At 38.4% G+C, this 15,984-nt stretch overlaps 1 protein-coding gene across 2 annotated transcripts in view; it reads left to right on the top strand.

Annotated features, from left to right (window-relative positions):
- beta4GalT7 (beta-1,4-galactosyltransferase 7) overlaps window positions 1-15,722 on the top strand; it is a 19,764-nt gene extending 4,042 nt beyond the window's left edge. For both annotated transcript variants that reach the window (XM_069338728.1, XM_069338729.1), the window contains exons 3-9: window positions 441-570; window positions 2,472-2,601; window positions 3,080-3,173; window positions 3,344-3,567; window positions 5,058-5,204; window positions 5,520-5,649; window positions 9,866-15,722. In XM_069338728.1, coding sequence (XP_069194829.1) covers window positions 441-570; window positions 2,472-2,601; window positions 3,080-3,173; window positions 3,344-3,567; window positions 5,058-5,204; window positions 5,520-5,649; window positions 9,866-10,054 — 1,044 coding nt within the window. In that variant the 3' untranslated portion in view covers window positions 10,055-15,722. The remainder of the gene's footprint in view (window positions 1-440; window positions 571-2,471; window positions 2,602-3,079; window positions 3,174-3,343; window positions 3,568-5,057; window positions 5,205-5,519; window positions 5,650-9,865) is intronic.
- Window positions 15,723-15,984: the final 262 nt, after the last annotated feature.

The following is a 15,984-nucleotide window of genomic DNA, read 5'->3' as shown; positions in this document are numbered from 1 at the left end:
TCTTTATGTTTTAGGAAAAAATATGAAAAAATTGATGTTTGCCAAGAAAAAGTAAAATAAAAAAAAAATCCAGATTTCATGCAAGTGGGATCAGGCCTGGAACAATTTGATTAGGATTTTTAGAGGTGCCGAAGTTATTCCTGTGGTTGAACAGAATACATACCTTAGAGCATATATATATGATGCATGTGTCAACCTACATGCTAGGAACCATGTATTGAAGATGTTTATGTGGATCAGAGAAATTGTAGCTGTATTAAGTAGACTAACAATTTGCTTAGAAAGTGAGTGTGGCAATCAACCAGGTGGTGGTATAGTATGAATTGTTTTGCAGTGTAAGTGGAGCCATATATGGACAAAGGAATGTCATTTTACATTTAATATTCAGGTATTTAAAATAATGACCAGTGTTGTAAGACATTAATGTTTTATTTTAACAGTTGTTGGCATCAGAGACAGGGTTGACACTAGCCGCCATGCTGCGGTTGAAGCGACCCACCACTCTTCTCTGGGGTATCGGTCTTTGTCTCGTATTTTTCTTCTATGTATCTTTACCGTCGGCAAATACAGGTTTGTTGAACTGTGGTGTTTTTCTTCATAATTACAGCTAAACTTATCTTTTATGAAATGATTATTGCATTTATATATGCTTTATAAGATTAGGGAAAATAATAATAGATTTACTTTCATATTGTTGTTTTAGATTCAGCTACTCGAAACAAAAGGTTCCAAGTAGCACGGGCTATGGTGAGCCAGTAGTGGACGCACCTGGCACAGGAGCGGGGCTGTAACTGTTTACTTTCATGTTTGTGGCAAAACAAATTATACAACATTGAGTGAAATGAGATTTGTGTTTCTGAGCCGTACCAGGGTGCTGCTCTTAAGTAACAACCATAGGCCGCTCATCCATGTCACTACAGTACTAATACACTAGGCCCTAAGTAACTTTGCACCCACCAAGTCAAAATACTTTTTATCTGATCTTATCCCATAGTCCATGAGCGAGGAGCAGAGGGAAGAAAATACCTCAATCTACCATTGATGAACATCTGCTTATCATTTATTGATTTTACTGGTCAATTTATTTATTTATATACAAGAAGGTACATTGGATTGTAAGAGTACATAACATTGGTGTTCTTACATTACTGCAAAGCCACCAACATGCAGGTTTCGGGTAGGTCCTTAATCTAACAGATAAAAGTAAGAGTATAAATAGGGAAATTGTAGCAAAATTTGTTCAACATAATAACTACAATATAAATTGATAGTAGTTATTATATTGGTGAAGTTGCATGTCTTGAATACTAAAATTGGGTGAGTGAGTAGCACTAGACACAGTTGAGAGTGAAGCGCAATACAAGAAACTACAGTATGAGGATGAAATTAGGTACTTTTTGGATTTACTTTTGAATAAGGCATAGGACAGAATTTTTTGTTAATTCATTAGGGAGGGAGTTCCATAGACTGGATCTTTCTATTTGCATGGAGTGTTTGCACACATGTACTCTGACTCTGGGAATATCAAAGATATATTTATTTCTGGTGTGGTGCTCATGGGTTCTATTACATCTATCAGGGAAGAGTTTCAGATCAGGAATTCAATTTTAGATTCAATTTGTTGAGACACTTTTGGCTGTGTTGTATGTGGGTGCTGAAGTTTAGTCTCTTGTCTATGTATAGACCAAGGAACTTTTAATAATTTTTAATGCTAATATTAACATTGTCTATCTGAAGGTAAATTTGGTTTGATGATTTACTTTCAAATAAAATTCAAAGATCTTGACTTCTTCAGCTGTCAAGGCTATTACTTCAATACTGTACTGTCTAAGCTCACTAACTGGATTACAGTACAGTATATGGGAAGGACCCCTCACCGGATAAGCAGAATTCTTACAAGGGAAGTCCAGAAATGACTATACTTAAAAAAATTTGTAGCGCAACCAACATAATTTGAATTTCCACACACACTATAAATTAAAAATATAATTTAAGAGAAATTTCAGCTTACCTTGTTGTAGTTTGTCTTCATCCTGTTTGATACTGTTTATCTTGAAATGTGTACTGTAGTTCTTGAAAATTTTGGTAACCTAATCTCTGGTTATCTGGATTTCTGTCTGAATATGGCCAAGTTTTGCCAGAAAATTATCTGGACTTGACTTAGATTCTGTGCCAGTCTGCACTATGTGGCCAGATCTCCGGTTATTTGGATTTCTGTCCAGATATGGCAAACTATGGCAGAAAATTATCTGGACACAATTTTAACAGGATAACCCAAATATTAAGTTAGCGGAATTTAGATAAGCAAACACATATGTATTCATATTGCTGGTGTGAGAGTGAGGGCAGGCAATTACTTCAGTACTGTATTGTATTTTTGATATGTGTGTGTGGGTGGACATTTACTTCATCATTGTATTAATGGTACGAGTACATGGGCTGCAAGTTACTTCAATATTGCATTGGTACAGATGAGTGTGAGTGTAAAAGTGAGCAAGACGCTGCTGCTGCTTCCGGGGTCGTGCCTGGCCAATCACTCCTCCGACCTTCCAAGCTGTTCACAAATGACAAGCACAAAATGGCTCTTCTTGTTCCATTTAGGTAAGTGATAATGCATCAAATTCATGTCCTGTTTTGTGATCAAGGAAAAACACATTGCAATTCAGAATTATTGAGGACTCTAAAATTACTGAAGTAATGGAAGAGGAGAAGGGGGGGGCTGTATTTATGGGTAATATTTGTACAGTGGTCAGAGTCATTATGAGAGCTGTAATAAAAAAGTGTAAACAATTCATCTTAAAGATCAGGGATAAAAGTCTCCTCTTATAATTCTTTTAATTTCAAAATATTTAGTAATACAGTACCCTAGTGTGTTTGGCATGAAACACTGGTTGTACACATCTTGCACAGACTCTGTTGAAATAGGTTTCTCCTGGCAATTCTTCATCTAGTAAACACTTGAAGAGATTGCATGTTACTTTTAGGCTGTGCCTATTCTTCATTGTACAGTCGTTATTGGCATCAAGTTGAGCGTATTCTTCCATGTTCAGCTATTCTAATGTGAGCCTTCATTCCTCAGGGATCGCTTTGAGGAGCTGTTGGAGTTTGCTCCTCATATTCACACATTCCTAAACGCTCAGCACAAAAATCATCATTTATACATCATTAATCAGGTAAGTAATTTTAAGTATTTTCCAAATTTATTATAACTACATATTACAATATTGTAATATAATTAAATCTGTAGCACCCAGTTCCACTTTTTGAAATTATGATGTAACTGACAATCAAGCTAAAGGATTGTTGCCATGATTGGAAAAATTAATGTCTGGTTTGTCTCTAGGTGGATAACCTTCGCTTCAATCGAGCTTCTCTTCTCAATGTGGGTTTTTTGGAATCTGGCATTGACTGTGATTATATTGCAATGCATGATGTTGATCTTTTGCCTATGAATGCAGCGTTGACTTATGACTTTCCTCACGATGGTCCATACCATGTTGCTGCCCCTCATCTTCACCCAAGATATCATTACCCAACATTTATTGGTGGCATACTTCTGGTGAAGAGGTGAGAGTTCTCAGATTGAATTTAAAATGCGTGGTCAACATATTGTACTGTATATCAATACTATAACTTAATTATTTTGTCTTTGTGCCTATAAGATTTATACCTGTATGCAAATTTATATCTAATTAGTTTTAGTTAAAATTTCTCTAGTTTTTGCAACCCATCCTCCAAAAATGATAGTACGTACTTACAGAAACTATTGGTCAAACTTATAAAAATGGACTGTTGTCACCAAAAAAACTTCATATTTTTTTACTATTTGAATACTGTACAGTACTCCAAATTGCATGCCAAAAACTGGAACATTAATTATACAACCTAATCTAACCTGACCTTTTTTTCAAGTTAATTATATGTTTAAAATAATATCTACATTGCAAGCTCACTTTGAGCTAATTGCCTTGAATGTTTCCTGAGCCAGTAGTCATATTACCCATCATACTCTTCTTGATCTTGTCTCCTACTGTGACAAAACACTTTTCAGTGGGTATTATAATATCACATGTACAGTATTATTAACAATATCCCCAATTCCCACTCTCGGATAGCAAACCCTTAACCTGTTTGCCCTAGTACAAAGTCTTTCCAAATTCAGTACTGCACTTCTCCTGAGAACCTCATACAACCAAAATTTGTGTACAGTCCTTTCTTATTTCATATCATTGCGCTACATGAAGACTGAGCAATCATCTCTTCACAACACAGACTACAAAGAGGAGTAATATGACTGTAGTAATATGACTACAAAGGGAAGCTTTGCAAGCCATTGTCTACCATATTTAATAAATCATTAGTCATGCAGAGTGCCAGAGTCGTGGAAGGTTGCTAATGTGGTACCAATTTTCAAGAAAGGAGATATGTAGATCATGACAGGCAGACTGGGCTCGGTAATAGGGTTGTTGATTTGCGGAACCAATTACCGCATAACATAATAGAAGTAGGAACCCCTGATGGATTCAAGCGTAGGTTAGACATATATATGAATGAGATTGGATGGATATAAATAGGAGCTGCCTTGTATGGGCCAATAGGCCTTCTGCAGTTATCTTCATTCTTATGTTTTTCATATGTTCTAACACTCATCGTCCAATGAAGTGTTGGGATTTGAAATCCTAACAGTAGGAACAGATTTCTTTATGATCAACTTCTGGTTCTTATCTTTGGTAATTTTCCGCTCCCCAACAACTTTTGGGGGTCAAGCTTGTGTCTTCCATCTCTAATGCCACACGTTGGCTAAGGAAATTTACCTCCTTTCTTAACTTCTGCCCTTAAAGACTGGCACAACTCCATCAGCTTGCAGTGTGCAAATTCCATTTATAGCACTAAACAGGCACTCCAACAGTACACCCCCCTCAAGATGGCTTCCTTCATCTTACTGACTGCATTGCCACCTTTTATTTCTTGCAATTTTAGGTTACATATATTAAAATGATTGTGTGAAAACAAAAAGGTTTGCATTTAAAGCTTATAATAGATATTTATGACTGTAGAGAGCACTTCCGTAAGGTAGATGGCCTGAGCAACAAATACTGGGGCTGGGGGTTGGAAGATGATGAGTTCTTTGCTCGGCTAAAAGAAGTAAAGCTTGAAGTATTCCGCCCAGGTAATCTCACTTCAGGAGCCAAAGACACATTCAGGTAAGGAACAATACAAATAATTTAGTATGTATTGTATATTTTCTAGATAATTAACTGAATATTCTGAAGGAAACAAAGCAATTACAGTACATTAAGAGTTAAAGCAGATGGAATCCCACAAACCAAGCTCACATCCTATAATTACACTTGTGTAAAGTTAGTGGATAAGTTTGCTTTGCACAGTTACTTGATGTCTGAGCTCAAATTTTTGTGCAGATTTTAAATTCGTTGTATTTTATTTAATGAATTATCCAACGATTGTTTAGAGAATGTTATGACTGCTTGTGGGAAATAAATAATAATGTTGTTTTATAGGCACATTCATGACAGACGAGTCCGAAGGCGTGACATGATAAAATGCTATAACCAGCAAGAAATTACAAGACATCGAGACAGGCAGACTGGGCTCTCGACCGTACGCTATCAGATACAAAGCAAAAAAGAGGCAAGGATTTATTGTGATTTATTTTTTGTGCATTAGAAAAAAATAGCATTTTCTGTGGGGGAGCCCTTTCAGCTCCTCGGGGCTATCCGGGCTAATATGAATGTATTACACCCTGGCATCAGTCATTGCACATGGAGTTCTAGGCCTACCGGGGGACCACGAGCCAGAACCTGGCCGCCCCTCAGAGAGGTATGAGGAGCAATGGCCTATTGAAACCCCCGTGTGGTTGGAAGCATTCTATGTCTGCCATCGACCGGGTCAGGCAGCCAGAAAGGTAAGCTCCTCAAAAACAAACCCCTATCTGGTTACCGAGTTACTGAGAGCCGAACTAGTGGACAGAACTCCCCAAATGAAAACGAGCAAACAAGCATGATGTTACCACGTCACCGCGCCGCTGTCTGTGCAACCCTCCCCAGGAGGGGGAATGGGAGCCCCAGACGCCACCCAGGAGGGGGAAGGGGAGCCCCAGACCCCACCCAGGAGGGGGGGTTTGGGGCTCCCCCTTTCCCCTCCTGGGTAGAAGGGGTTGCGCAGACAGTGGTGCGGTGACATCATGCTCATTTTCATTTGGGGAGTCGTGTCCATTTGTTCCACTTTCAGTAGCAATATTTTAATCAGAATAGGGATTTGTTTTGGGGCACTTACCTTTCCGGATGCCTGACCCAGTCGATGGCAGACATAGAATGCTTCCAACCACATGGGGGGTTTCTATAGGCCATTGCTCCTCGTGCCTCTCTGAGGGGGCAGGTTCTGGCTCGTGGTCCCCAGTAGGCCTAAAACTCCATGTGCATTTTGACTGATGCCAGGGTCTGATACATTCCTATCAGCCCGGATAGCTCTGGGGAACCTCCGGGTCTCTCAGAAAATGGCATTTCATTACACTCAATGCTGGTTTTATAATCATATTGTTTTACATTATTAAATACTTATTTGCTAAAAATTCTGAATCAACTTCCATGCTTTTTATGTAAAATATATATTATTTTATCAGGCTAAATGCACTGCACCTTTGTAATTACTGTAGCAAACTAGCAGGGAATGAAACTTTCCCTCCACTTCTTCGCATTGACATAATGACTACAGTTTCCCTCTTAACTATCACTACACATGTATGTTTAAATTCGTGGGCCAATAACTCAATCTTAAATGCCATGTGAGCGCGGTTATCTGAAGCTTACTCGACCAGATACAGTATTTGGGTTACCCGGCCAAAATCACATCTGGATAATTTTCTGACGAAACTTTGCCATGTTAAGACAGAAATCCGGATAACCAAAGGTTAGGTTACATAAATTATCAAGAACTACAGATTTAAAGATCTACAGTGGTACCTCGGAATGCGAGTGTCCCTGTATGCGAGTTTTTCGGAAGACGAGCAGGATTTACTCCAAAAATATGTCTCGGAAGGCGAGGGTTACCTCGGGACGCGAGTTTGTTGATACGTGTACAGGCCGACTGGCGCGTGGTGGCATGGCGATCGCGCCTCAGTTTACCAGTGTCTCGTGTCCAGTGACTATCTCACCTGAATTCTTCACAAGGATTTACAGTTTTTTATCGTTTTTTTGGCCATTTGAGCATAAAAGCTGTCATTATATATCTTGCCATGGGTCTCAAGAAAGCCATTGGTAAGGTTCAACCTAAGAAAATAGCTGTGAGTAGAGGCAGTAGAGGATGTCCCTTCTTGATTAAGAAAATGTGTGAAGTATGGGAAGAACTGCAAAGTTTTGTTGAAAAAACTCGCCCAGATAAAGCTGTAGCAGGCCGTTGCATTGATCTTTTAAACGATAATGTGATGTCTTACTACAGACAAGTGTTAAAATGTAGGGAAAAACAAGTGTCATTAGACAAATTCTTAGTAAAACAAGCAAGTCCTAGTAGTATGCAGGCAAAATGTGCCAGAGTGTGCATACCAGTGAAGTCCTCACTGCCTGATGTGATAATGGAAGGGGACTCCCCTTCCAAACAGTAACTCCTCTCTTCCTCCCACCTCCTCACCATCTTCCATACGCCTACAGCATTCAACAGCAAGGTAAGTAATAACTTGAACATAGTTTTGTAGGTTTATTTAGATGAATTAGGTATAAAAATTTAGTTTGATGTGGGGTTTTTGGGGTAGTCAGGAACGGATTAATTCATTTCCCTTTATTTCTTATGGGGAAATTAGCTTCGGAATGCGAGTTTTCGGAATACGAGGCGTCTCCAGGAACCAATTAAACTCTTAAACTGAGGTATGCCTGTTTAGTATCAGACAAGAAGCCGTTTGTCAAATATTAGGGGGACTCCCGGTTTGCCTCCTGCCTTCTCATTCAGGGGGCAGTGGCGGGCATCGTTCCCCAGAGCAGGTCCTTTCCAGATACTGTACTGTAATCTAAATAATTGAACTTAAGTCAGTACATGTAGACAGTAATGTATAGAAAATTATAACAACACAGGGTCTTATAGTACAGTTGGCTTTGTTTTTGACTCACAATCATGGATCCTGGGTTTGATTCCTGGGTGGGACAGAAATGATTTGGCACATTTACTTTGACCTAATGCCTCTGTTCACCTAGTAGTAAATAGGTATCTGGGAGTTAGGCAGCTATTATGAGGCTGCATCCTGAGAAGGGTCAGTAGTTTGGCTTGGGGGGGGGCTTAATACAAGCATAAAGTACAGCACATGTAACTTTGTCCCCAACAAATCAAATTATTAATTAATTATATGCCCAACTATTTTAAAATTGCATCATATTTGTACTCTTCAGCTAAACTGCTAGGCTTATCATTGTCATCCCTATTCAAGGGCAAGGTTACCCTTGTAGTTATCCATCCAATTACTGGCCAAGCTAATTGGTACTGAACCTGACTCCTTAAGAGATGAAAAATGTTGAACAGGAGTGTCATTGTCAAGACCATTTCTGCAGGTCTTTTCCAGTCTTCTACCTGTGATCAAGAAAGACTTTGCATGAGATGCAATTCTAGGCTTCTTGTAGTTGATACTTTCATCCCTCTGTCCATAATTCAGAATGACCACTGTGTTCATGGTTTGCCAAGTGATGTTAGACCACTTCTGCCCATTACTCTGAACTTTCAAGTATTTTTACTGCCATGATTTTGTCTGAGGTTAAGGATTGATTGATGTTATGGGTAAGACATTTTTATTTCCAGAACATTAATCAAATTGACACAAATGTTCTTCAGGAGCATTGTCTTTTGAGATTTATATCTTGGCCACCCTTGAAGGGCTCATTAGGGCTCCCAGGTGTCATTCTTATCTGCTGGCCCCCTAATCCCAACCCTCCTTTCTTGTCCCCTCGTTTGGTTTTCTTCTCAGATCTCCACCTCTCCCTGGTGACTGAAGGCAAGATGTATGGTTCTCCTCTCTGCCAATTTTCATATCTGGGTTTTTCTGATTTTGAGACAGATTTTGAGACAGCAGGGATGTTGGGCTTAGATTTCTGACTTCTTCTAGTCATCAGTATGAGGTTGCTTGGAGATTGTTATAGCTACCAAAGAACAACACATCTTTGGAGGTGCTCTATGGTTTTGGTCTACTAATTTTGCTTTTCTACTCCTTTTCTTGAGCTCTCTTGGACTTTGATCACTGCTCTGCTCTGAAAAACTTCTTGTCATTCAGTTGTTTTTGAGTTTTGCCTTCATTGGAGAATTTGACTTTCAAGACAGTGTTCCACTTAGCCTTGGCATCAGGGAGTAGAGTCGGAGAGTTTCATGCTCTCCATTGGCAGAGGGAGTTGTTGTCTTCTGGGCTGTTTGATCACTTTTTCTGCTTACAGCTTCTACCTTGGTTCTTAGTCCCATCTTGGTATAGGCATTGTTTGTTCATTCATCTTTGTATCACACACACCGTAATTTATATGAGGCATAACAGAGTTAAGGCAAGGGTCAGGTAGATTCATCTAATATCCCCATTTTGCAAGATGAATGATCTTACCTGTACAGTACATGGAATATGAGTTTAGTGTACTAACCTGGACTAGATAATTTCAGGTAGACTTTGAGGATATCTTCGTAAACCCATGGGTGCATTTATGTGACCAAACCATATCTAGTTAAAAAAAAAAGTACAAACTCATTTTTATGTAGATTCAACAAACATCTGTCAGGATTAGACCAACTTTTATAAAAAAAAAAAAAAAGAAAGGTGACTGTTTTTTAATGTTTTTCATCATTACTTGCAAAAGAACTTTGTTCAATATACATTTTTCTTCTGTTTCAGATGACAATTCAGGGTGCTCCAATGACAATCTTGAACGTTGTCCTTGAGTGTGACAGGTTTGTAACACCTTGGTGTGATTGTACAGAAAATATTGGTAACACACCAAAGGCACACCACAAATCTGAGAAATCTGATGATGTAATTGTACCTAAACTTAATAGAAAAAAGCATTTAAGTCAAGATGGCTAGAATTTATTTATAAAATTTTATTTTCGGAATAACCTATGATATATGTATAATTTAGTCAACCTGTTTTTATTGAGCAAATGTGATAAAATTTAACTTAAATTATGTTGGTGTTAGGGATAGTGTGTCCTGGTACAGTACACTATATACTGTTCCACTGGCACTGTTACATGCGTGAATTGCTCCTGTATCGTTTATGGTTAGCGGTACTCTATTACATATTAGCTAATTTACTGTGTGCTCTTAAATTACTAGTGTTACAAACACAGCTAGTGACCTTTTCATTCAATTAGAATTGTAGCTAATTAGCTGCTGCTTATAGTGTTTACATTATATAAAAGTAATTTGTGCTATTTCTGATAAGCATTCATAAATATTTTAACACTTTCCCGTCCCTGGCACATGCTCCCTAGCCTACCTTTAGGTGCGCCGAGCGTTTCCTGGGAGCTCACGGCCAGACTCAAATATGTATACTCTTTTTCAGTTTTCTCACCTCAATTTTCATGTTACGGCATTCATTTTGGTATCTTTTTGTTCGCAATAGAATTCTCTACAGGCATATATACATATGAAGTCCAAATGCCCAGCATGCCACCCGCAACAAACTCACAAATCAGCCGAGGGTTTGGTGGTGGGATGTAACCCCACCACCAAAATGTCTACTCTTTTCGGGATTCTCACCTCAATTCTCGTGCCATGTCGTTCATTTTGGTATCAATTTATTAGCAATCGAATTCCCTACAGGGGTATATGCATATAAAGTCCAAAATCCCAGCCCCCCTCCCTGAGCACAGGTGAAAGTCAGTCGAGCGTTAGCCGTGAGCGAGCACGCTGTTGCACACCTGCTGCACCTGCACACAAATGTGTGTAATCTTTTTAATTTATTACCCAATGATGTTTGTAGACCATGAGGTGAGCATTAGGCTGAACCACTCCACCTGCTCCAGGAAACCATTTCCTGAAGTTGCTCAACCGATGTTTTATAGGTGGAGTGGATGGTGGGTAAGCATTACTGTTTATCTACCCAGTATGTCCTCTTGCGATGGTACAAGCCTTCCTTTTACCATTTTTGTGGCAAACACAACACTTCGGCCCTTTCTGAATGCGAAATAGGGAGTGGTTCAAGTTCCTGTTCAGACAGGAACTTGTTTATCAACAATACGAGGATTTCTCCTAGCAGTAGCGCCAGAAGGAATAATCTGAATCTCGTCTTCTGAGTCAGATGATGATTTGTCATGTCGAGGTGAAGATGGGAATAGTGGCCGCCTCACACCTGAAGGTCCGGGTATTGCAACGTTGTCACCAGTAGGTGTGCTCTCATCATCATGTTCATCTGTCTGATGTTGTCATTTTGGAAAGGCCACTTCTTGGAGTCAAAATTCAGTAGTGACCAAATGATGACTTCATGGAACTGTAGCAATGTGTGTTTCTTTATATCAGTTGTGTAGTACTGGTATAACACAAAAGCGTTATGGACAGTCATTTGCATAAAGTAGAACGTGATTTTCTTCATCCACTTGTGACATTTCCGTGCGAAATGATATTTGACCATTTGTTCGACGTAACCAACACCTTTCATGTTGTTATTGTAGTCACAGACTGCGTTTGGTTTGTTTAGTGACCTGTTGCAATGAAGATGTTCCGTCAGGTTTGCGTACATGTTTCCTTCGTTCCACTTGTTGTGTATCTGTATTGTGGCAAGTTTTGATGAGTGAAACAACTTGCTTATCTTTCCACAGAATTATAAAAGTATTGTCCTTCTGTCAGAAGGACAGAAGGTAGTTTCTTCTGGTAGTTTACCCTTTGCTCGAATCTAAAGATCTCTTGGTGCACCATGCTGCAATCTGAGAGTACCACAGGTGCATACACCTTTTTCAAGCAACTTTTCACTCAGTTGAACAGAGTTATAGTAGTTATCCATAAATAAATGGTAACCTTTGTACTTCAGTGGTTCCATCAAACCCATAACTGTTTCAATCATTGTCTTCCCAATTCCTGCATACACCTCAAAATCATAGCTGTAACCACTTTTGGATTCAGCTAGCATGTACAGGTTCACTCCATACTTATCAGGTTTATTTGGATTATAAACCTTGAAAGCTAGCCGGCCCCTCCATGACATTGTATCTTCATCCACCCACAGTCAAAATGTATAATGTTTTTTATTTATTTTTGAGATATTCCATGAATGTTCTGACTTTGATTAGTCTGTCTTTAGGAATGGCATTATTGCTATAGGTATGAAAATATCTTGCAATTAATTCATATAATTTCACCGTCATAAAACTATTGAAACAAGGTACAGTACTTGCCACATTTAACCTGTTTGCCAGTACATTCTCATCGCTGGCAACTTCATAAGGCCCATCAACATTGTCAGTCCCAAGTATCTGGCAAGCTCTTTTACATTCAATTCATCCCATTTATTGCTTGGGGTGCTAGAACCATTGCAGTTGTTTTGTGATGCATTACAAATTTGTTTCATATACAAAATATTGCAACAAATCTTGTGTAATAAATAACTGTAAAAATCCAAGAGGAGTGATTGGTAATGGTACAGTCAAGCCTGGTGTTCCAGTAAAACTTTATAACAAATGGTGGAGTGTAGTGGTTTGACCAGGCTTGACCAGAACGTTGCCATTTCCTAGGTGCGGTACGGCCATGTGAGCCTGTGGCCGTATGAGCATCAAAATCGTCACTCCCCCCTCACTTTCAATGTCATCCTAGCCTGCTGTTTCAATTTCAACAAATTCACTGCCATATGGCCCATAACAGATAACTTATCTGTTATGGGCCGTTGAGTGCAATGGGATGGCATTGGTGCAAAGTTTAAAACATGTCCCAAAATGATCAGATAAAAAATGTAATTTTAACAAATTTATTAAATTTGGACGTTAGCTAAGTCCCTCCCGAACATCCGCAGAGTTAATTTCGGACGTCATATTGGTCCCTCCCGAATGAAAGTGTTAATATACAATACAGTGCATCTTCGCTAAATGCCAAAGTTATGTTCTTTGAAAACCTCTTGTTGAGGAAACTCATGTTGTGCAGTATTATGGCCAAGAGATAAAATATGGTCACATTCCTAAGATCTCGTATGTCCCCCCTTCTCACCACTTTTTTTTAAACTTTATTTAATGTAGTATCGAGTGGATGTTATTCAGATCCTAGCTCATTATCAATATCTGGGGTTTGGGTGTTATTTAAGAGTGACAGAAATTAGGCTTCTTGATTGTCAAGGTTTCACTAACTACAGTTTCAATGGTCATTACCGAAGAGTATCAATAGCTCGACTTTAGTGTTCAGTCAAAATTATCTCTGAAGTTTTAGTGGTGAGAGTAAAGAGTATGACTAGCTGGAGTGTTGGTAAAGAGTTAAGAGCACCTAAGGTTTGGTTATACAGTACAATATATAATATAGCACAGTACTGTACAATATTTACTTCACTTTGCTACTCAGGATAATTGTTGATTGCATTTAAGGAAATGTTGAAGTCAAGACAAAACCATTTTAATGGTTTTGTTTAAACTTTTAAGAAGTATTTAAATATTAAATAACTTGTATTCATTTTGTTGGCGACAGGAAGCCTGTGTGTATATGTACTTCAGGCTTTTACGATATTGAGGTCACCCCCAAGGTCGAACTGTTGACCCTTCCCCAGGATGCAAGCCCACAACAGTTGCTTAACTCCTGTGTACCTACAGTATTTACTACTAGGTGAACAGAGGCATTAGGTGAAAGGAAATTTGCCAAACCATTTCTGTACCACCCAGTAATTGAACCACGGATTAATTATTGTGAATCCTATCACATTTTCCAAGTGATAAGATATTTTCATCATCCAAGATCATTCAGTAACACCTTTATGATGAATATTTTACTTTTAACCTTACAAATCCCTAATACTTTCATATCATGATTATTGTTGACCAATCATTGACCTTCACATCGAGCTAGTACCAATTATTGTCTAACCATGAATGTGGAATGACAGTGTGTTATGACAGTGTCTTGGTTGATTGCAAATACAAGTAGCATAACTACTGTAGTAATGAACATGCAGGTCATCCTTCCCTTAACAATAATGGTTAATAACTACATCTCTCATAGCAGTCTCATAGCAGTCTCCGTGGCGCAGTGGTAAGACACTCGCCTGGCGTTTCGCAAGCGCCTTGCCTTGGGTTCGAATCCTGGCCGGGGAGGATTGACCGGGCGCCAATCCTTAACTGTAGCCTCTGTTCACCCAGCAGTGAATGGGTACCTGGTTGTTAAAAACGATTCGGCGGGGTCGTATTCCGGGGAAATTAGGGTTAAGGACCTTGCCCGAAACGCTACGCGTAATAGTGGCTTTACAAGAATGTAAAACTCTTGTATAGTGAACATGAGAGAACATAGTCATTACCAGCCACTCCAGTGGCTGGTAATGACTATGATAACTTTGATGAACTCTTTAAGCAGTAATGGCAATGTGAAAACACGCAATAGATACCACTTGTATGGTTGCAAAGGAAGTGTTAACAGTGTTTATATGCTAAGGTAACATATATATATATATATATATAACTAATATTTTATATTATAATTTATTATAATTTATATATATATATTCAGTTGCATATTGTCCTGGGGACCATTCATGCTTGTTCGCATTTGTGTTCCTCACGTGTGCTCCAAAGAATGAGGTGATTTGATAAAATACTATGCCCAAGATTACCATCAGAGTGTCGGCGGAGGGGGGTTCAAATAGATTCGGCCATCGCCTCCTTTTTGTCCGGTCGTGATGGTTGAGTGGATATGGTGTCCTGTTCATACCAGTTGCATTGTGCTCCTGGCAGTATGGGTTCGAGTCACTTCTAGAGTGTGAGTTTTCAGTTGCATATTGTCCTGGGGACCATTCAGGCTTGTTTGCATTATATATATATATATATATATATATATATATATATATATATATATATATATATATATATATATATATATATATAATATATATTATATACTGTATATATATATATATATATTGCCATTTACATTATTAATATATAAAAACTTGTCAGGCAGTTATGAATAAGCCTTCAAGTCCCATTTGAAGAGTTGATCGACAAAACTTGGCAGGTGTGCGTACCTGATGAGTCACGCAGAAAGATAAGCAATATTGGATAATTCAGGGATGGCTCAGTGTTTACCTATCAATGACTATGAGGAGTGAGATTAGCTCTTTATACCCTGCCTCTTAGCCGTTTATACCTGGTGTGCTAATTACCTCTCTCAACTTAAATATTTTCATCATATTTATTTTTAAAGTTATGGATGCAATTGACTTCAAAAACCTCTTCCTTCAATGCATTCCACTTCCTGACGACCAATACTGGGAACAAGAATTTCCATACATCTCTTTGCCTAATATTGAATTTTGTATTTTTAAGTGGCATATGCAATACTGAAAATATTGTCCTCTTGACTGACTGCTGTTGCTAGTGTTGTATATCTTTTGTAAAGATCAAACCAGCATGTGAAAGAAAGACACTAATTACTTACAGCTCCCATTTAGACTTGAAACCATTTTAATTACTTTTTATTTTCCATGTGATTAGTTTTTTAATCCAACTCTGTGCTGTAGTATTATAGTGCCATAAAATTATAATCTACAATAAAATAAATGATTTGGTGATTTTTATATAATTACTACCATTTGTATACATGTTTTGTGGACAAGCCAAAATGGCAGGTAATTTTGATGCGCATGCAACATTTGAGTACAATAAATTTGAATACTCCATAGTTAAATCATACACATTAGATTTTTGATTACTGTACCTAAAGCAGATAAAAATAAGTGTTCCCCTATCTTCTGTTACTGACATTAATAATCCATTTTGAATATACAGTACAGGGCTTCTGGTGACACTCTTGACTCACTGGGAACAGGTACC

Source organism: Procambarus clarkii, chromosome 40 (genome assembly GCF_040958095.1).
Source record: "Procambarus clarkii isolate CNS0578487 chromosome 40, FALCON_Pclarkii_2.0, whole genome shotgun sequence".
Taxonomy (NCBI): domain Eukaryota; kingdom Metazoa; phylum Arthropoda; class Malacostraca; order Decapoda; family Cambaridae; genus Procambarus; species Procambarus clarkii.
Note: the sequence above shows the minus strand (reverse complement) of the source record. Positions and strands in the feature narration are given on the sequence as shown.